The sequence below is a fragment of the Vanessa tameamea genome, chromosome 8 (assembly GCF_037043105.1).
Source record: "Vanessa tameamea isolate UH-Manoa-2023 chromosome 8, ilVanTame1 primary haplotype, whole genome shotgun sequence".
Lineage (NCBI taxonomy): Eukaryota > Metazoa > Arthropoda > Insecta > Lepidoptera > Nymphalidae > Vanessa > Vanessa tameamea.
Genome location: NC_087316.1, coordinates 3149910 through 3172396, shown reverse-complemented (window position 1 = coordinate 3172396; position 22487 = coordinate 3149910). Strand labels below are relative to the sequence as shown.

General features: G+C 31.2%; 3 protein-coding genes across 3 annotated transcripts; 1 reads left to right on the top strand and 2 right to left on the bottom strand.

The window, feature by feature from the left end:
• Positions 1-27: 27 nt before the first annotated feature.
• On the bottom strand, positions 28-3301 carry LOC113396248 (small ribosomal subunit protein mS22). The gene is made up of 7 exons (XM_026634122.2): positions 3094-3301; positions 2775-3001; positions 2251-2375; positions 1772-1829; positions 1223-1431; positions 456-636; positions 28-283 (listed from the first exon to the last, which is right to left on the bottom strand). The coding sequence occupies exons 1-7, from the start codon at positions 3206-3208 to the stop codon at positions 68-70; spliced, it is 1131 nt and encodes a 376-aa protein (XP_026489907.1). The 5' UTR covers positions 3209-3301; the 3' UTR covers positions 28-67.
• Positions 3302-4732: 1431 nt separating this feature from the next.
• LOC113396284 (zinc finger CCHC domain-containing protein 8) lies at positions 4733-10698 on the top strand. The gene is made up of 7 exons (XM_026634168.2): positions 4733-5637; positions 6289-6458; positions 6850-7048; positions 7445-7576; positions 8851-9028; positions 9365-9666; positions 9759-10698. Exons 1-7 carry the CDS (start codon positions 4915-4917, stop codon positions 10554-10556), a joined length of 2502 nt encoding a protein of 833 aa, XP_026489953.1. The 5' UTR covers positions 4733-4914; the 3' UTR covers positions 10557-10698.
• Positions 10699-12676: 1978 nt separating this feature from the next.
• Positions 12677-16514, bottom strand: LOC113396281 (small integral membrane protein 14). Its single transcript, XM_026634165.2, has 4 exons — positions 16312-16514; positions 15972-16045; positions 14492-14686; positions 12677-13716 (listed from the first exon to the last, which is right to left on the bottom strand). The coding sequence occupies exons 2-4, from the start codon at positions 16041-16043 to the stop codon at positions 13678-13680; spliced, it is 306 nt and encodes a 101-aa protein (XP_026489950.1). The 5' UTR covers positions 16044-16045; positions 16312-16514; the 3' UTR covers positions 12677-13677.
• Between the last annotated feature and the right edge of the window lie 5973 nt (positions 16515-22487).

Here is a 22487-nt window from a genome sequence, read left to right as displayed (position 1 = left end):
GATAAAATATTATAAATGAAAGGCCAGTTACTTATCTAATCATTTAATTAAATATATTATTACACATTCAAGCTGTTCCATGCGCTTTTTTCAAGCCTCGACTAAGTTCAACCATCTGTTGATAATACTCTCTGAATCCTTGCAATGCGAGTCCTTGTTGGCTCTTCATAGTAGAGTTGTTGACAATGTATGCATCTAAGCATTCAATACATTTGTTATCGAGCTGAATATCCTCTTCTGTCAGATATTCTGATTTTGATAATTGAACTGGGGTGGTTAAAACCTATAAACAATAATAATCAATTATGACAGATATTTATGTACTACTATTTATTTAATGGTTAAAAATATATTGAATATTAATTAGCACATTTTACAGATACATATCTCTTGATAACTAAATGAACCATATAATACAAAGAAAAATTGTGATTTTTATTTTAGGTAGAACAAACCTGTTTGCCAAGAGCGTCACTATCTGCACCATTTTTCAGATCTCCGTGTACAGCATGTCGAAGTGACATTAGCAACACAGCCTCCCGTATAGCTCCAGTCTGTACTAATTCAAACATCAGACTGTCCATACATTTGTGCCATGTTAAGTAGAACGCGAGAGGCCCAAAATGACGTGTTGACCTAATGCAAAAAAAAAAGTTATAACTTAAGCTATGTAGCTAAATGTATAATCTATTCCAAACCGAAAAGGGCAAAAATCAAATCAACATTTGACAGCGAATTGACGCGGTATTAATATGAATTTATGAAAAAAATACTTCTATGGTTAACGGAATTTAGGAAGTTAAATAAAAGTTAAATTAAAGGATATAAGTAGTTATGTAGAATAGTGATGTATTATAAATAAAAACATATTGCAAGAACTGTTAGTAGCGCACAATATAGCTGTACTATTACTAATAACATGTTATAGCTATAATATTATGAATTGCTTGGAACACATTTTATTCATAAGTAATAGCTAGCACTTCACTAGGGTTTTATGTGCAGTGTTTATTAAATTGCTCCAAAATATAACCCTGGCTAACTAGTTGTTAATCAATATTCAACAAACTATTAACATTTATTCTATGAAAGCATTGGTAAATATAAAAAATTCTAAAAGAAAAACAAGCAATAATCCAAGTTTATATTTATATATTTTTGTAAGTGTAATGTTTAATATTTCATTGATATTGACTCAGAATATGTTTTGTTCAAATCTTACCTTAACAAATCATACTGCATGTTAGTATCAATATGCTGGTATGTGATACTTGTGACCTTCTGAAATTTAGGTTCATCTGGTTCATACTGGACACAGGCTCTATCCAAAACATACTCATACTTTTGCCTATCAAGGAGGCTGTGTAACTTTTCGTCGTCTGCAAATATCAATGGCTCTCTTATTTTTCGACCCAGCATTGGGAAATATATCTGAAATCAAAGTAATAACAATAATATAAATAGTGGTTGGCAAGGATACACTTACACAATTTAAGTCTTCTATTATAAGAAGAAAGTTATTTCATTTAAGGCATATTTTAATATTTGAAATAAATTATTTTATTTTTTAATATAAGACAATTTTTAACATAAAACTGATAATTTTTCTATATGGTTATTTTTTTTAATATAAATATTCTTTACAACTTAAACATTCTTTACATCAATAAGGTGGTGTGGAAATATACTTTATAATAATAAAGTAGAAGTACTCATTTAAATTAAAAAATAATTGTATTACAAATAAGTTTTGAAACATATTAAACATTACCTGATTTAATCTCTTTCTTACATCATGGTCACAACTACGGAGAATTCCATCAGGGTCTCTGAAAGCACAATCATACTTGCTAACATTTATATAATAATATATGTTATTTTAAGAGATTAATTAAAACACTACAATGGCTTTGTGCAAGTCTTTCTAGGTAGGTAACACCCTCTCAATAGATATTTTACTGCCAAACAATAATACTTGGTATTGTTGTTCCATTTTGAAGGGTGAGTTAGCCAGTGTAACTACAGGCACAAGATATAATATCTTTGTTCCCAAAGTTGGTGGCACATAGGCACATGGTAATTCAAGAAATGTTTAATATTTCTTATAGAACCAATGTCTATGTGCATTGGTTCTATAAGAAATATTCCACTTCCCATCAGGTTACCCATTTGCCCATCCATATTAGGTATATGGACAGGAAAAGGGGTAGATATTATAAAAATAAAAATATTAATACTTTATTAACAAACCTTTCCACAATTAGTCTGTGTTCATTGGCAACACCGAAACTAATGTCAGTAAACAAATATTTAGCAGAATCAAAACCCACTAAGGCTGGATCTTTGGATAAAACATCATTTATAGGTTCATGTACCTGAAAAGGAAACATGATTGTTAATTAAGTATGTCAAGTTATTAATTTCACTATAATTTTACAATGCAGTACTCGGTAGAAGGATTTTGTGATCAAGACCTGGTCACTTAGAGTGTCTCAGTAGGTACCACATACTTCTCACTTATTCTACTACTAACTAACACTACCTAGTATTGTTGTTGAGGTATGAAGGGTGAGTTGACGGTTGATTTCAAAGGGCAAAAGGGATGTAACTTTTTAGTTTCCAAAGTTAATGGTGCAATAGCAGAGCCAGTGCCTAGGAGCATTAGTGACCACTTACCATTAGCTATCCTATATAATATTAATTGTATAAGAATATTACATTATATCGAATTGTTTGTAGTCTTACAAAAATATCAAGAGATGAAACAAAATTACCTTTACAACTGGTGGCATTTGGAGTAAGCGATCCGCACTTTGATTAGCTTTTTCTTTTTCAATCTGTAGTTCCTCATCGGTTAAAAATTTATATTGTGGCGTTTCTAACATAGGAGCATTACTGTTTGACCTTTTACGAAATACTTTTGCATAATCGGGCCGAGTTAAACGTTTAAGCAATATTTGTATACCAGATGAAAAAAACTTCGGTGCTGGGTTTTCTCCATCTACAAACGAATGAAACAAAATTAATTAACTGTTAAATAAGACTTAAGAATAAGCTTTGCGATTAAAGCTAACTCTCTGAAAAATCTCTTACCGTAACTTGAAGGCACTATGCTCAACTTTCTCGACGATATGAAAATTAACTGTGATTCATTACATTTAATCAATACATTTCTTGTATTGTTTTTTAATAATTTTAATAAAGACATGATCACAAATTGTCTATTTAGTTTTTAGTAATCATAACCTAAAATATATGTCAATTGACAATTATGACATTACCAAATTAATAGACAAAAAAAATAACATTATACTTTTTATTATTATTGGCAATTCATTATATATAACATGACAAATTTACATGATTATATTTATAGTGTATATATTACACGATTAGATATAAAAAACTGATGAAATATGATAAAAAAAACGTAGACTTATCATTCGCTTATTTTCTTGTAGTAGTAATCATATTTTTATTGTATCTAATTTAAATACGGTCTTGACCGTCACTGCTCTACGAATATAACGGTTGTCGGTTTGTCTAAATTAGAAATCAGCTTTAGTATACTTATAAAGTGTAAGCATTGGTTCCTGTTCCCTCGGTAATTTTTTTGAGGATAGCCGCCATTACATGCTTTCTTGACTTAAGCGTTGTTTACCTAACTATATATTTTAGCGTATTTAAGAGGATTATTTAACAATTTAATCACTATTTTAAAATTTATGAGAAAGTTTGAGATGGACCGTTGCACAATTAAATTTAATTTTTGTTTTAAACCGACTATCCGTCACAATTACTACTAAGTATAATAAAATATGGTTAAAATATTGTTAAAACTGAATTAGTAAAACAATGTTAGGTTTACAATAATATATATACAGGGTTATTGGTAATTCGAAGTATTCCCGTTAGGAGGTGATTTAAAAATAGGGGAAGTCACTTCGAGCAAGAACTAGGCTAAATTACAAAATATCTTAATTGTAACTTAGCTACTGAACTGTTTATGAATCTAAATTTAATTTTAAATTTGTATTAAGTAAGTAAGTTAAATAAATAAGTAAGTTTTTTTACATTGTTTATTATTTTAAATCAATTTTGTGGGAATTTTAAAGAGCGACCTTTAGTACGAATTCGGTCATGTTCGAATACGAATTTACACCAGCGTCCTTTCTGATCATTTTATTTCCGTTGCTTTGAAATAAATTCCTAGTTTTTATACATTTTCGGAAAGCTAATTAAACGATTATGTTTTTAAAATAATCTGCAGAACAAGTTTCATAATGTTTTTTTTTGTTTTTCAGGCATATTTGAGGGAAAAAAAAAAAAAAAAATTGAAATAATATCGTATTCCATCTCGCATTTTTAAATTTGGACTGATAATTATTGTTTAAATATTGAAAAATATCCAGTTTTTAATCGTTTTTTATAAATCAGAAGAAAAAAGTAGATTTTAATCGAAACTTTTTTTTAATACATTTTTGAAGTTGCAATTTTGACTTATTTTGAAAAAATCTAAAAAACGTGATAACTCAAAAATGGTTCACTTTTGCATCATGCATATGGGGGTTAAAATTATCGCAAATAGTCACCCCTATCACCTCCTAATGGGAATACGTCGAATTACCAATAACCCTGTATATATATTTAATTCGGCTTTGTACTATAAATTTGTCATAATTTAATCTGTCGAATATGGTCATTCATTGGTATGCTATAATAGGTTAATGTAAAACGTAGTAGTTAATAGTTATCTACTCTGTGGGATATCGTGAGAAAAGTGACTTTTCAAACACAAGTCAAAAATCACAATAGAAATGTAAAGTATTTCTTAAATTCAATACATTTTACTAGTATGCTTATTAATTAATTATTATATTTGACTTAATTGTATATTTCATATCATTTATAACAATGGCTAAAAGAAAAGCAGGCGTTAATGATATCGTTTTTGAATTAGATAATGATGACATTGAAATAAGTAGTGACGATGATGCTAAAGAACCGAAAAAGGGTCGACTTGGAACTGAAAACGTTAAGAAATCGTGCGAAAATAAAAGTACAAGTGACCGTGAATGTGTTGAAGTTATTAGTATTGATAGTTCTGAAGAAATTTTTGCAGAAGTAGAACCACAAAGCAAAGTTAATAATGGAGGGAAAATACCTTCCGAAAAAACATTAATAAAAACCAACTTTAACGTAAAAAGTGACACAAATAACATACATATTAAACAATCAAAAATAGCTAATTGTCGAAACCCCAGGAAAGATTGCTTAAATACGATAATATTTGACAATGATATAGTTGTTGATTCACCTGCTTCTAACAGCGATTTGGGTGTTGTCGGTTGTGAAAATAGGACACCGTTAATATCAGTGCGTTTTAAAGACAAAAAATTAGCTCATGTATATAAAAAAAAGGTAAAAGGCTTTCTAATTAACCTTTTAAAATCAAGGAGTGATGAAAAAATTAATGATATACATGAATCTGATAATGAACTTGATATTTGGTCAGAGGACTTGGTAGATGAGGACTGTAATAAAGAGGAAATATCGAATCCAATAGATGATGGTTTGTTCTTTGTGGACACAGAACCTTATGATGATAAGCACATAGAAATACCCAAATATAGTCAGGTATGTCCGTCAGATTTTTACTTATTTAAATATTCGACTTTTTCATGACAGGAATTTTTAAGAGGGTTGTATTTACAGCCTATTTTAATCCCAGGAATAAAGATAAATAAACCTTAGATTAAATATTCTATGCAGTTTGCTAATAGCTTAGTTAGAATGTGCACTGCGAATGGCTTTTGCTTAATGTAACTTTATTTATAATTCAACAATATTTCACTAAACTTTTAATTGATGTATATTTTAATTTTACTGCCAAATTTTTGATAACTGCTTTGTTGATGTACTGTATGTACTGTTTCAAATGTATTTTTTTTTCATATTATAGTTTATTCAAGCTCTCAACTACTGATTTTATTTGAATTCAATATTTGTGGTTAGACTAAGAGTATATCTAGTGTATATATAAATAAACTAAAAGCCATTAAACTAAGAATGTAATTGAAATCAATGAAAATGTTTTATAAATAATATATTGTAATGTTTGTATATACATATTTGATGTAGATGTGTACTCAAGCTCTTAAGACTATTTATTCAGCCAACCTGTGGTTTGTACAAGGACCTTGGGATCTACTTTATTTAAGCTAACTACTAGATCAAATAAGCATTCATTGATTTTACTACTAATATAATATATATAAAAAATTACAGAATTCAGCAGTCATATCAAACAAAGTTGAAGAAGAAAGTCCTCCGGTGTCATTAAGGAGGCGACAAATATGTTTCAATTGTGATGGTGAACACCAGCTCAGAGAATGCCCCTTACCCAGAGATAACCAGAGAATAGCTGAGAACAGGAAAGCTTTGCCTGCTAAAGTGGGGTTAGTTAAATGTGGAAGTAATTATATAATAAAATAAATAAAATAAAGTCATTATATAATAATAAAATTAATTATTTTGAAAACAATTGAATGAATTTGCAAACTATAGTGTAAGTGTAAGTGGACAAAATTGATATGTTGCACAACTGACAACCAGTAGGAGCAACATGTATTGTTGAGTGGAAATTGTGTCAAGGCATATATGACAGGTTTTCATCAAGTTATAACATAAGTGCTGAAGATTAAGCTTAGTGCCTTGTTTTAGGAAAGGACGAACACTGGATGATAATTTATAAATATGCAATTAAAACACTCTGTATATATAATGTATTCATAATTTTACTAGAGACTTATGTTCTAAATTATCCTTATAACTTTAACAATTTTACAGACGTTACCATGTGGAAGACGACCAAAAGTATGGACACTTAGTTCCTGGTAGGATATCATCTACACTGAGGAATGCATTGGGACTGAAGAGATATGAACTGCCGTTACATATCTATCGCATGAGGTTATTGGGTTACCCACCTGGTTGGTTAGAAGAGGCTCGTATATCACATTCTGGGATCACAATGTTTGACTCCACTGTAAGATTAATTACTGACATACCATTCAAAATGTTTGCCTACATCTGTGTGTAGCCACATATAAATAATGAATATTAGTACCTGTTTTTAGTATTTTAAAATTACAGATCATTCAATATCTCAATCAATTTACAGCTATAAATTCACACAGGGCATTCACATAGTTAATTTGTTTTTCAAATATTAAAAACTACCCACTTTAAAGATTGTACATTCACAATCGAGTTCCACACTCAATTTTATGAAATCATTCTGGTTATCTCAAAGTCATTTTAAAATTGTCATTATTTGTGAGGTTTATGTACATAGTTTACTAATTTCTTCTCTGTTTTTATTATTTTCATCTATGATTTTGCGCTTGCTATTATAATAATTCTTGAATTCTAAAATCTTAAGGGTACTGCAATCTTGGATCCTGAAGAAGAGGAAGGTGAAGTTTGCGAACCAGGTTCTAAAGACAAATTTGATATAAAGAAGATACTAGACTTTCCCGGTTTCAATATTTCCGCCAGTTCACAGTATGTGGAGGTAAAAATACATATTATATTTTGAAATATACAGAATTACAACTATTTAGTGTAAGATTAGAGTCAATTTTAAACATGTAATATTAAAAATATTAAATCATTGCATATTGATTTATAATGGGACAACAACATTTTTTTTTGTTATAAAATATTTACCCATAATTATTCTTCTGCTAAGTAGAAGTACAAGACTTCTTCTACTTTGACGACCTCCGTGGTCGAGTAGTGTGTACATCGGTTTTCATGGGTACGCCACTCCAAGGTCCCGGGTTCGATTCCCGGCCGAGTCGATGTAGAAAAACTTCATTAGTTTTCTATGTTGTCTTGGGTCTGGGTGTTTGTGGTACCGTCGTTACTACTGATGTCCATAACACAAGTGCTTTAGCTACTTACATTGGGATCAGAGTGATGTATGTGATGTTGTCCAATATTTATTTATTTATAGACCTGGCCTTTGCAAACTTAAGTACTTCTGGTTGGTCTAAACCTATTGGCAGAGTTATATCTGACACATTCTGAGCACAATATGAATTAAAACCGCAAATTAAGCATAAAAAAATAAGATTAAGCATAACCTTATTAAAAATGTCTTCTTTTTACTGGACTGTGGCTGTCTTCTTTATAAAATTTTATGAATTATCAGAGCCTTATATGTTAATTTATGACAGAACATCTTCAAATTGAGTTATCACAAATTAGTAACAGAGTGAAGGGGTCTGTCTTAAAATTCTTATTTGATGGAAAAACATCTTTATTATAGATTTGTAAAAAAATATCCAATTATAGTTGAATAAGTGAAGTCACAGGCATGTGATTTAAAACCACACTAATATTGTGCAAACATATTGATCTGGCATATATTTATATTATGACTATTATCATACCATAGACAGTGATAAAGATTAAAATATATCCACTTAACAAGTTAATACAAGCTTTTAACTAGTTCGTCTAAATTTAAGTGAATAGATTCAACAATAACATCTGAGTTACAACCACAAATAATGCAATTATTTTTATAATTTTTTTCTTCTATTTAATAATTACATTTATATCAATGTCTATTTACATGCTTGCTGATTCAGCTTTGCACAGGACATATAATGGCGCAGACTTTTCTTCACAAATATTTGAGAGAAACATTTTCATTGTGCAGTATATTATTTTTTAATAAGGAAGTTCGATTAAGGCACCATTTTATCCGATTGCATCTTGACATTAGTTAATTAATAAACAAAAGTGGCAAGACAAATGTAGATTAAACTTCACACACAGGAAGGACATCTGTTCGGTCTGCCGCCGATGTCGGAACAGGACAGTAAGATGATGATGCTGCAAACATTAGCTCCTAATGCCGTGAAGGCATACAAGCGCAAGAAATTGCTTTTGTTCCCCACATCTAATAATACCTCCTTGCAAGGACAGGCTGAAATGGAATTGGACAGTGACGATGGTTTGTTTTATGCCATATATCTATACTGTTACCATTATTTTTGTGTATAATAATAGTTTATAAACAATTTAAGAAGACAACAACCACCACTGATTTCTGAATATATTTTATTTCATAACTGATTACTAAATTTGGATAAATTAAACAGATATTATTGTAGTTACTATTTCAAAACCATTAATTATTCTTTATTGTTGGCTCTGGCACAACAGCATTTTTTTTTTTCTTATTATTATTTTTGTAGTTAAAAAGTTACTTCTTTTTTGCTGCTAGAAACTGAAGAAGTTGTGTTTAGTTTAAAAACTATATAGGTATTTTACATACGATTTTTTTCAGAGGTGGTATTTCCCTTAATTCCTCCTTTACCTGATGAAGAACCTCCATCAGTAGAGCCTCCACCACCTCCACCACCATTGCCACCTCCAGAAGACAAAGTTGAATCTGTTTCACCTAACAAGCCATCCAATAACAAAACATCAAATAGTGACAGAAGTTCATCTATTGCTAAGAAAGAACATTCAAGCAATGAAAAGATAGATTTAGAGACGTCCAGCGACGTGGAAGTTATAGAAGTGCTTCAAGTAAATGATATACCGGTGCCAGAAGATGATTTGATCACCATTGATGAAGATTTTGATGTAAGTTTAAGTTATTATTCTACAAAACGTTAGTACCGCTTTTACATTAACGCTTAACGAATTGCTTATTATTTTTTAATTGAATATTTCAGTCTACGTCGCCAACAAGCAGCGGTCGACAAAGTCCAACCCTTGATGATTTAGAGAAAAAGAAAAGACTACTTTTGAATGCACTCAAATCTGATATTGTACCAGTCGTCGAAGCAACTATTGACCTCTCAGAATCAATTGAAACGGAGGAAAGTGTAAGTGAAGCTGATAGCGCTAGTGTTATAGAAATCGAAGAATCGAAGGGATCAGTAGAAAAGGAACAACTAAATGATGCGAAAAAAGAAGTTGATAGAGATGACGAATCTAGAAAACAAAGATCATCAGTAGATGTAACTGAGAGTTTAATTGAAACTAATGAGGTTGCAATTTCTCCAGCACGAAAAACAGACCCAAATGTTGAAATAATTAAACAAAATGTTGACAAAGACGAAAGTGTTACTAAAGAACATAATATTAACAATGACAATACTATAAACGAGCAACACACTTCAAAATCTATAGAAGTTCCCAAATCGTCTAAATCTGATACCGGTGAGACGGAAATTATAGAGCAATGCAACGAAACAAAAGATAATGAAGTGACTCCTGTAAATGACTCAGATAAGAGTGTAAAGACACCAAACTCAAAGGCAGGTCAAGTCAAAACCACACAATATGGTACACCAGTTATAAATGTCGCTTCGACATACATGAAATTGCCTAGTGAAGATAAGTTTTCTAAAGATATTTGTGATGTTATTAATTTTGAAAATCTTCCAAACTCAACTGGTAAGTTCAAGCAAATCAGTACTTTGCTTAAGAAAGTTAAATCTGTAGTGGATATGATACAGGATTCATGATTATAAAAGACCACCTTACTGCGAGGTGGTGCATTGAGAATTAATAATAATGTGGAGGACTTTAATAGAACTATAATAAAAAACCTTATTTCGTTGTATATAAAACAAAAACTCTACAATAAAATTATAGTTTAACATTCAGATATACAATTTTTTGAAAAAAAGAAACAAGAAGGTCTCGTTAACGTTGAATTTGTACGGGATTCAATGAAGAAATAATATCTTTAGAATCCAAAAAAAAGTATGCCTTAAATAGCTGCACTCATTTTTGGTATTTTTAATGGTACAGCATCGAAACACTTACTGTTGATTATTTTCATTTTCAAATTCTTTGGTTTCGCGAGAAATCAATATTATGCTTACCATTAAAAGTTACCGGTTGATTAAAATGATAAGTGCCTATAAGGCACTTATCATATTAATCGCCTGAATTCGTAAGTGCCTAGGCACTTTTCATATTAATCAACCGGTAATTACATATTTTATATTAAATTCTTACACGTCCATTTACAAGTTCATGTAAATGACTAATTCATAGCGGCATAGTGCAGCATTTATTATCTTATATTTAATTACTTTAATGAAACACAAGTGTTCAAAATGTTGTTATTATAAAAAATGATTATCGTAGAACAACGGACACAATCGTATTGAGTCCATAATAATGGAACCTTTAAATTACGTAATGTTGTCAGACTCGGGTACTTCATAGAATTCGTGATGGAGGAATGACCGGGCAGGAGCTTGTTACATAAATTACGTATAATCGACATGCTGTCAGAAAGGGATGGGACCTTTTCGAAATACAGTTAACGCGCAGTAATTCGACAAACGCTTTGCAAGACGGTGTCAGATGATCGAATTTGTTGAACTATAGAGTAGCGCCGCCGACCCCCTTGCAATCCGGATTTTTGAAGAGCACCTTATTAGATTGTAGTACGTTATAATCTTACAAATTAAATAGCAGTTAAACCGCGACTAAGTAACAAAAGGGTTTATAAGCATACATTGACAAAGATTTTCCTCAATGCAAATGAGCCTTGTTTGTATTGTATGCCCATGTCGGATTATAGAGGGAACGGGATAACCGTTAGCAAAGTAAACAAAAATTTTGGACTACGGAGCAGGTCAGAAGGATGATTTTAACAGATAATGTCAATAGATATCAAATAGATATGAATGCTTGGGTGAATGTAGGAATGCAAGAATTTTTTTTTAAATGGTACCTGGCCCCCATATATGCACTACAAGTGCCTGGGTGCAAGTAATATTCTGGCGTTCCTACTTCCGCCCCCCATAACGATTTCTAAGATACCTTTTGGGACGCTACGATGGTCGATGACTTGACTATCATCGGCGAGGCGCCCCACGCGCAGTGCTCGGGTTTTTTGTAACCCCTGTACCTTATATTAAGATGGGTATAATGGTACCTTTTCTTTCTACTTATTATTAAAATAATAAGTAAATAATCGTACAACCAGAACTAAAAAAATCGACTTAACAAGTAATATTTAGCGGACATCGATGCGTTTGTGCCGCGCTACCGCGATGCGACTTTTTGCATTCATTTAAGATCGCGCACGGATTATAGTAGGCTAAGTTCGACGTTTCATAATTGACAAATTTAGGTAATAAATAACAATGCAGCTTGTACAACGCACTAACATAGAGATCGCTAGTTGAAAACATCAGCCTATTATCATAGTTCTTAAAAAGATTAACAAAAACTTTTTCCTTTTATAAAAAATCATATGCACTTAAGGAAAGAGAGGCAGAGCATATTTTAGTTTAAATGTATTTGTGTAGGAATAGTATAAGTCTTATTCTATGCTCAATTCTGTACAGTAAGTCGAAATAAAATATTTTTGTACCCTGGGTAATACTTTAAGATTTTAAATGGTACACGTACCATTTGCTTCATTGCCCGCTTTATAATCTTGTGAAAATAAGGTTTTTTTTTAAAATATATATTATCAAAAAAAAAGTACAATAGCGGCGAGGTAAAGTACATGTTTTAGTTTTGTTGTGCTCATGTTTTAAGCTTGTATAAGTAACCGTTATTTTTAAAGGGAATAAAATCATATTCATAAGGTTTGTTAAAAACAAATGAAACAACCAAATATTATGTGTCATATTTATTACTTTGCATATTATACAATCTTGATTGTTGCCATTAGAATAAAAAGTGAAAGCAAAAATTAATCTAATGAAAAAAGTTATTAATCCGAAAACCCAACCCAAAATAAAACAACTAAAATTAATGGAATATCACAAGCTGAACCAGACCAATAATCTGGTAATTTAAACAACAAAAAATATCATTAGTCAATTATGATCGCTATAAAAAACACTAATTGAAGGAGAATAAATCCGAAAATATAGATTCAAATTTTATTTTACATGTCAGATCTGTGTGTTGTTTGAAAAACGGTTCCTTTTACCGGTTATAAAACACTCGTGATGTTATTGATAAAATGTTTCTGGAATACGCGATGTAAAACTTCAAAATCTATTTGCAAACTTTTTTATACATTAGCACCAATACAATAATTGGTAAACAATTTTTATAAGTTAATATATTTATGTTTATCTGATTTAAATATAATTAACAAAAATTTGCAAACAAACATCGTAATAATCTCACTTTTGAGTAATTTTAATAAAAACAAGTTACACAAGTTTTTATTTTTTTATTTATACTACTTTATTGAGTAGATTTTAAATATCGACAGTTGTAAGTTTTACAGTGTTTTTTTTATTCTCACATCTGATAGTTAACTGGCTTTTTAATTTAATTATCTCTTGTATACTATTGAATTTAACTATAAAGTTCGAATGGATAAAAACCTACAATTAAATAACATATTAGATCTTGGCAATTAATCGTTTTCTCCATGGAATGATTAAACGGTTTTTTTTTAATATTGGTGTCGTAAAAATGTCACATCTTAAAATGAACTATTATTACTAGTATAATATGTAATATAACTATATATATCTTATCTATACTTAAATATGATATTAATTATTGTTTATATTCATTTTGTTGGTTTATGTTTTATACATACGGATTCGAGTTATCCCCCTGAACAGACAAATTGAAGAATGTTGCCAGTATTTATTAAATTCTTGGAGGCGTAGGTGGAGCGCCATCTCGGTCCTGGTAAGAGATGTATACATGTCAAATTTAGTAAGCACTTTATTAACAACAAAAATCTATAGTTAATATATGTATTTGATACCTATATATGTAATGTATATGATATATTATGTTGGATCATGCATTTAATTTAAGTATAGCTAATTTAATATAAAAAATACATAACAGTTATATTTGCATTTTTCAGAGTTATTCCAAATCCAAGTATGTCGTATATTTTATTTACTTTGGAAGTGGCCATCTGATGTTAAGTAGTCACCCATAGACACCGGGTTGCAATAAGTGAAATCCTTTGATACTGCTAACCATAGATGATAGATCTAAGATCAAAGTCGTTACTGTCCGTGGTGCGTGTAATGACACTGGTTCAATTGAGTTTCGTATGAGAACTCAACAACAAAATGTGTTAATGGTGAGTGGTTGAATAAATAATTATTTTATCATTGGTAATGTGAGATTTTTATAAAGTACACCTTTATCTTATAATTTGTAAAATAAATTGAAACTTTAAAAAAATACTTGTTGCATATAGCACTTGTTTTTCTTATATACATATTTATATATTTAATAAAATGTATTATGATAAATGAAGCATGTGTTATATGTTAAATCTCTTGAAAATCATCCACACATTGTTTAGTGTTGATAAAACATAAAAACCCTCTTGAGCATGTTATATCGCAATACATGCTCTTCACTACAATTATTATTTCAAATATTTATTACAAATATATATATATATATGTAATAATATATAAAGTAATATGAAGGTAACCTGTGGATTAGGCATCGGTTTAGCGGCGTCCTCTATCTGGTTGCGGCGCGGGCGCATCATGTACATAGCTACAGCGAGTGCCATCATCAAGAACATGACGAGAAAACTGTTGCCGGCAGATTCCGGTCTCGGCAACCCTGGCATTTGGTCGTCCAGGCATTCATTGTCTGTACAATAAGACTGGCCTTGGCGAAGCTGTGATTGTGAAATTTAGTTAATTATAAATCTACCATATTGTAGAATATTAAATCTCTTGTAATTATATATATATAACAGCATAATAAATTCTACTACAACTGTCTGGGGTTGGGAAGATAATTGGTAACACATATACAAAGATTGGAAAGTTTACAATGATGCAAGTAAACTGACAATTATTTCAACAATGCAATTTTTAACAAAATAGTGAATTTATATATACATATAATAATTACAAACATTTTTTTAATTAAAAAAATTGAAATGAAGTTTCTCATTATTGATAATTCCTTATTTAAAAGTAAATAAATATATCATAACTTTTATTTGCATACTCATTTCAAATTAATAACTTTATTTTCCTATGGAAAAATATTTTTTTTCTTTCAAATGAAATGCAACAGGAATATGCATATTATGCTAAAGACTGGGCTTCCTCTCAGGCAAGAAGGGGAATTATTGGTGTCAGTTACTACAAGTGTTTGTTTTTAGTGCATAGCCAAACATAGATGCTAAGGGTCAGAGTTTCTATTGATCTTGCTTAGTTAAATTGTGCAGGCCAACAAATGCATTGTCTGCCCCTTTGAACAGCCACAGATCATGCAGAAATCATATTCAAACTCTGACATGATTTTTTAAGATTTTATAATTACAAGCCAAATTTGTTGAACCAAGGATTGGTTATCTCAGGATCTATTAGTCTGATTAAATAATGATCAAAAGACTACAGAAAAACAGTTAAAACAGCCAATCTAGGAAAATGTTCAACAATTACTAATGTTATTGCATCAATTCTTATTATTTACTGCTTTACTTAGTAAAAAAAATCAAGTTTTTTCTTAAATAATAATTTTATTAAAAAATATAAATATAACTACTATACAATGCATGTTGTTGTAACATAATGATTAACAAGTCGCAATAATTGGCAGAGTTTGATAAGAGCTTGTGGTTTTGATTTGTGTAACTAATTGTTTTATAATACATTCAGACTGGAGTTTGAATGCCACGCTGTTGTAATAATAGTTATTTTTGTTTTTTACTTACAAATAATAAATTAAATGAGTTCATAAATATTTGCATAAACATTCATTGTATAATTAATTGTGAGATTATAAAACAGTCAAAATGTATAATGTATGCATTCTTTCACGTTGAAGCTATGTTTTAAAAATATAGGTTTAAAAACCAATTACATTTTCTAAGTTAACATTTATTGCGGACGTGTAAATCTATTATGTTGATAAATATGATACAAGGTCACTGAATAATATCGACTCACCAACGAGATGAGCCGTCGCATTGCCAACTCGTGATTCCAGAGGCATTCACACGGGTCCATTTCATCGCCCATTTCTGCGCAAAAAATAAATCGTCGCTCAATTTTCGATACGCACTCGTCATAATGGACAATTACATGACTATTTTAATTATTTCTATAAATTGACACGATTACATTGTGGCACAATCCTATAATTTCAAACGCAATTGCAAAAAATAGAAGTTCTATTACACAGCAATATTTTTGTTTTTATTTACAATTAAAAAAAAAAACATTGGAAACAAATCATCTGTCAAGAGAGAAAGTGTTTTCTGTTTTTTATTGCTTTAGTAATATTTACCTGGATAATGTAATTACGGGGTAACGGAAAGATGTAAGGTCAAATTAAATATTTCACAACTGTTAATGTAATGCACCCGCGCTTAGCCTGATAAAAAGTAAAAACTTTAGGACGACTACACCTACGCCGACATTTTTCACTGTCTGCTTGGACTTTTCTGATTGGTTTTCATGACGAAACAATCATAATTCCCAGCGGAGTGTCCACAGATAATAATTAATATTAGGGTTGCTATGCTTTATAGAAATAAAGTATAGCTATTTCTATTATAGATTAAAAAGGTAAATATTATGCTTACAATATATTGCCATAAAACTTCTCATTTTAGCACAAGAGTTGAGTTGGATTTTGTCTTGGCCATTTATTATCTAATAATCAGAAAACTATCTCGGGTAGATATATAATTCACGCGTCTCAAGAAATTTGATTCTTCCAAAAATATATTTTAAGTACAAATAAAATTTTATTATTACTAACCATATTGTTTACTAGATCATATTACAAACAATCAATATAAGTTTTATTAATATCCAACATTTATTCCCATTTTATTACATTGTTATTGATGTGGTTTATTTTTGTAAACATTTTGTAACGATACAAACATATATTTTAATATTTTACAATTTTATACTACATATCATTAACAAATGTACAGTTAATGTTTAACCGACACAATTAGCTTAACAAACATATAGCGAAGGGTGTATGTAAGGTCAAATGTGCAGTACATCTATTTCTTTTTTAAGGTTAATTTTCATGGCGAAATGTCAATGCCGAATCATTTCTGTTTGCATTTTATAATTTGTAATGAATAAATATTGTCATTTTGTTCCCCAATTTACGATTTTTAGTAAAATTAATATGCAATTTGATATTTGTGGCCGAGTAGGTACAATTTGAGCCAATCAAATAATTTTATTTCTGTCCCTACGTAATACTTCATTGAAAATGTATGAGCATTAAACGATTACGCATATTACATCGTTATATACCTTTAAATATTGTAAAGTGCTGTATTGCTGCATTTACGTGTCTAATATGATGGACGTACAAGTTCTAAGTTGAACAGCAGTTCACAGAACGTTACTGAAACCTTAAAATTTAAGCACGAATATCTCCATAATAACATCGGGAACAGCGGTTTTTTTTTCTGAAAAAATGTATGAAGTTTCTGAAAATAAATTTTTTGGCCAAACTTTGACTAAGATACATATTTATATACTTTTTTATTTCAAATTCGTCGACTTCTGTTACGAATAACACGGTGTTATAAAGCTTTAATTTTTAAATATTTCTTTCAAATCATCGGCTATACCCTATACAAGATATCTTTTTGACAGATGTAGATTTTTCTGATCGACATAACTTTGCAATGACGAACATATTATTCTATTAATTTAATGATTTTAAAAATATTTAAAAAAATATAAATACAAAAGTTCCTAAAGATTCAAGCGTTATCGGAAAATTTTAAAACTTTTTCTATTATATATTATTGCTTCAAAGTAAAATTTAAATAGAAACACTGAAAATAATAGACGCTTGTACAATGTTACATCGGTCGGACGGTAGGGACGCGAATAACAGCCAGTAACTGCTACAAATATCGATTACAAAAATCCTTATTAAAGATCTTTGTTAAGTTATTTTTACGAACGAACCTTTTGGTTGGCTGTTTAGCTGGTATAAATCTTTTTAGAAAAATAAGTTAAAAAAAATGGAATAATAATTTGAATTACGCATTCCATCGTTCCATCGACTGTTATATATGTTATATTTTTTGTTTCTCATCACTAGCCCGTCTGTCAAAAAGATCAAGCTAACTTGAACAGGGTATAAGTACCTTTTTCTTTTTTTCAATCGATGTAGCGTAATCAAAAGGCACGCTAAATAATGTAGGTACTAAATCTAACAAAAAAATTAATAAAAATAGGCATAGGTAGGTACTATATTTAAAATCGCCCAGAATAATTATCTCTGCGGATGCGATGAGCTCTAGCACGGAATCTGTATCTATTTGGACGTGCTCAACCAGTTGGCATTACCGCTATGGGACCTATAAAGACACGCGTAGAGTCGCGGATAGTCATCGCAGTCTACACGCAGCCAGATAATCGATAGGTCTTGCCCTTCAAGGCTGCCGAGGCAGATATCATCTCTGATTTAAACGCTCACCCCAGCTCGTGGTACAAAGGATTGTTCCATTTTATAGCCTGGGTAAGAAAGAAAAGTGGTAACAGCAGGAGAGGATATTTTTGTGTCTTAAGTGCTGCAACTCCATTACTTGCAGTACTTAATTTCTTGTTAATAATATTTATTGTAGTTTTATTATAGCAGGTCAGACATGAGCCTTGCGTAGCACTATAATACTAGAAGTAATATTACCAGGCTGCGTGTAAAATACTTAAAGATAGCGATGTTGTTACTGTTACTTGGGTATAATTTATAAGTATAATAAAAAAACGACACCTCTGCGAACTTTTCTCTAGACATTTTCAAGACTAAAATTGATGCATATCATTCATTTAATGTATCTTTCATAATCGTAATAATAATAACTGTACGGGCGCTTAGCATTCATAATGTTACTTTTATTTTATTACAGAAAGCAGTCATACTCAATACATGCAGAATTATCCGGAAAATCTTATCCAATGAGTAGGTGGTCCTAACTGCTTTTGTTTAGATTAAATCCGGCAAAAATGGAAAAACAACCTCGTTAAAACGAGAGCAGTGAAAAAGTAAAATAAATAAAATAATCATAATCATTCACTTCAGGCTAAGCCCATAAAGCGTTACGTTAATATTATTATTATTAGTGCTATCTTAATTTTAATGAAGTGTACAAACTAATCCAATATCACCTCATTGAAGATTTTCATCTATCTGCATAAAGCCTCAAGATAATGTTTGGGCTGCCGCGGAAACTTGCGAGTAAGCAGGCAGATTTATTACGTACATAGGTATGATCTATACCTACGTCTGACCGCGAACATCATCGACAGCCTGCAGTGCCATGGCAGCCCTAGTACTATCCTTATCGAGTTATTTTTACTGAACACGCAGTGCAGATCACCCGCCACAGGCTGTAGGTACGCATAGAACGACAACCTACGTTCCTTATCTATATCCATAATATATTTTATGACCCAACTACTTTAAGCTACTAACCACCCAATAACATTCTGTTCCAATCGAAAAATAAATATAAACAGGAATAGGGATGTGAAATGTGCCTTAGACTTACATATTCTATGCCATTTTCTAATTGTTCTGCTATATTATGCATTCAAAAAGTTATTGTGAAGTAAAGTAACGGCCTGTAAAAGTCCCATAGCTCGGCCATTTCTCGTCCCTCCAATGCAGTTTATTGGATACACATGTGGCAGAATTTCATCGAAATTAGACACAGGCAAGTTTCCTAACGATGTTTTCCTTCACTACCGAACATGAGGCGAATTTTGAATACAAATTAAGCACAGGGAAATTCAGTGGTTGCTTGGGTTATTGATTAGTATATTATTATGATGAATATATATTTTTTATTGATTTATTTATATTTATAATACAATAGTATTCAACTTAACCACTTAAATTCAATTAAATTGTATATATAATATCGATATTTATAGATTATTCAAGATCTTGTGCAATAAAATTGCGTCAATTCAATTTCATAAACATTTGTTTGTCTTTACTCCTCTTGTGGTTGGATTAGGTTACAGGTGCTAGTATAACGTAAACAAATAATAGGATATTCTAAATTTGTAATCCTAAAACTTTATTTGGTGGTAAGGCTTCGTGCCCGTTCAGGTACCACCCACTTACCATATATTCTACGGCCAAAAAGCAATAATTAGTATCTATAGCCCAGGGCCCCCATCTTGAGAGGGTCCGGCTGGGAAGAACCAACAATTTCTATCACAAATTTGTGCTCACGTTGACTGCTATGTATATTTTAGCAATTGCCATATTTGTAAGAAATAACTAACATATTAATCAAAAGGCTAGTGACGATAGTCGATATTAAATGTAGGAAGCTATAGACGTGCTCTTCATGATAGAAATAGATGTACTACAGCCATAAGATTCTACAACCAATCAGATTCTTACGAATTTATAAAAATTACCGCACCGTTTATTTGAAACTATACTTATGGCCTGGCTAAAAGCTAATTATTTTTATATGGTCGTAAATATCTACCAAAAGGGCACCAAATTCGTGGGTGCGAAAGGGCCCCAGCATAGCTTGAGACGGCTCTGGATATAATATCTTAGTTTTCTTATTCAATATTTTTTGGCAGTTACCATCAGACGGCCTACTCCAGTCCGCTTACTTATGACAGAAAAACACCTAGTCTGTTTGTCTAAAATATTAGGTAAAAAGGTATTGCCTATTTATTGGCTGGGATGTGTTATTTTAAAATTCTAAATATAGTGCAGAAATCCGGAATTAGAATGTTCACAATTGATAATTTCAATAAAGGTAACTACTTATTGCAGTCCACAGCTGAACATAAGTCTCATCCAAGCTGCACCAAAGCTCGTTTTCTCGTGTTACACACTATTTCGTTATGGACCGATAAGTCCAACGTACTGGAACGCCTACGCTTTGCAAAATTAAAATATACTTTAAATTATATATACTTTTTACATTTAAAGTACAGTACTTTAAATGTAAAAAGCTACAAAGTCTCCACACAATCGTCAAAAAAACAAATTTTGCTGCCACCAAAAGTCCGCAGCAATATGGCCGGGTCTAAAAGAAAATCCGACCCTGACTTTAACAGAATAGAATATAAATATGTATTAGAACAATCTATTCACATTTACTGAAAGTTGTGTGCAATTGACACATTCTTTGTCGTTCGCTATCACGCAGTTATTGTAAAGTAGGTCGTGTCTGGGCGTCCGTAGCGTGACTCCGCCCATCGCCACGCCCAACACTGCTAATTGCCACCAATATTTCCTGTATAAGTGAATAATTTAATATTTAGATTGTATTGATTTGTGCTAATAATTATTAATAGTTAAACGTGTGCACGTACTTCGACATGGTTTACATTTATATGGCAGTCTCATGATGTATCTAAATATAAGGGTTTTGTTTTTTAAACTTTTAAACACGTGAAAAAAATATTCGAATTGTTATAGCTCTTAAACATTAAACAAAACTAACTTTCTACCTGTGTATGTACATATATATCTATACTTATGTAATACATTGTGCAGCGTTTATACTGACTGATAGTTAATACGTACTTACGTATGTATATAAATGGATGACAAAAACTATGTGTATATCTATTTACGCATAGGTAACTATTGTATACCTACCTACCTATTGTATAATGTTTGATTAAGTTGATTCGGTACATGAGTTACCACCGGCCATAGATATTGGCGCTCTGAAAAATTTTAACCATTCCTTTCATAACCAATACGCTTCCAACACCGGGAACAAATATGTTACGTCCCTTGCATAGAAACCCTTGATCATTCACTCTTCAAACTGCAACACAACAATACTAAGTACTACTATTTAGCGGTAGAAAATGTGATTAGTGGGTATAGATAGACGGACTTGCACAAAGCTCTACCACCAAATGAGTGCATAATCGCATAAACAAACAGGCAAATTAAATTTCCCCTGCATCAACCGTAATAGATTACTAGGTACCTACATACATAACACAGGTTTAGTACTATCTCATTCTTTTGATTATTAAAAATATATACTTCTATACTAATATTACAAATGTGAAAGTAACTCTATCTGTCTGTCTGTCGCTCTTTTTCTACCAAACCAATGAACCGAATTTGAAGAAATTTGGTATGAGGCTAACTTGAACTCCAAAAAAGGTCATAGGCTCCTTTTTTGTCTCACACATGACAGCCAACCCCTAAAACGCGAGCGAAGCCGCGGGCGACAACTATTATTAGAAATAAACTTTTTAAAGTATATTTTTGGAAATGTTCTGAACATAATGTCAAGAGAACAAAACAATTTATTTTCTAATGCGTTTTTTTTCTAATAGCCTATACATTTATCTGTTCAGAAGGCGTCGTCCCGCCCCTCGAGGACACGGGGTTGAGTCGACGCTAGAAGGCACCACTCTTAACACTGAATACTCCTAGGTCTCACTTAGCTGCGGTCGCCGCGGCGCGCGGAC

Bases quoted from the DNA above. Each gene is read 5' to 3' on its own strand.
- LOC113396284 (XM_026634168.2), top strand. From the start codon at position 4,915: ATGGCTAAAAGAAAAGCAGGCGTTAATGATATCGTTTTTGAATTAGAT. The intron at 5,638-6,288 runs GTATGTCCGTCA...AAAAAATTACAG, and splicing joins AAATACCCAAATATAGTCAG to AATTCAGCAGTCATATCAAA. The intron at 6,459-6,849 runs GTTAGTTAAATG...ACAATTTTACAG, and splicing joins GCTTTGCCTGCTAAAGTGGG to ACGTTACCATGTGGAAGACG.
- LOC113396281 (XM_026634165.2), bottom strand. From the start codon at position 16,043: ATGGGCGATGAAATGGACCCGTGTGAATGCCTCTGGAATCACGAGTTG. The intron at 14,687-15,971 runs GTGAGTCGATAT...TCACAATCACAG, and splicing joins TGCGACGGCTCATCTCGTTG to CTTCGCCAAGGCCAGTCTTA. The intron at 13,717-14,491 runs GTTACCTTCATA...ATCTCTTACCAG, and splicing joins AACCGATGCCTAATCCACAG to GACCGAGATGGCGCTCCACC.
- LOC113396248 (XM_026634122.2), bottom strand. From the start codon at position 3,208: ATGTCTTTATTAAAATTATTAAAAAACAATACAAGAAATGTATTGATT. The intron at 2,376-2,774 runs GTAATTTTGTTT...TTTCCTTTTCAG, and splicing joins AAATGCCACCAGTTGTAAAG to GTACATGAACCTATAAATGA. The intron at 1,830-2,250 runs GTTTGTTAATAA...TTGTGCTTTCAG, and splicing joins CACAGACTAATTGTGGAAAG to AGACCCTGATGGAATTCTCC.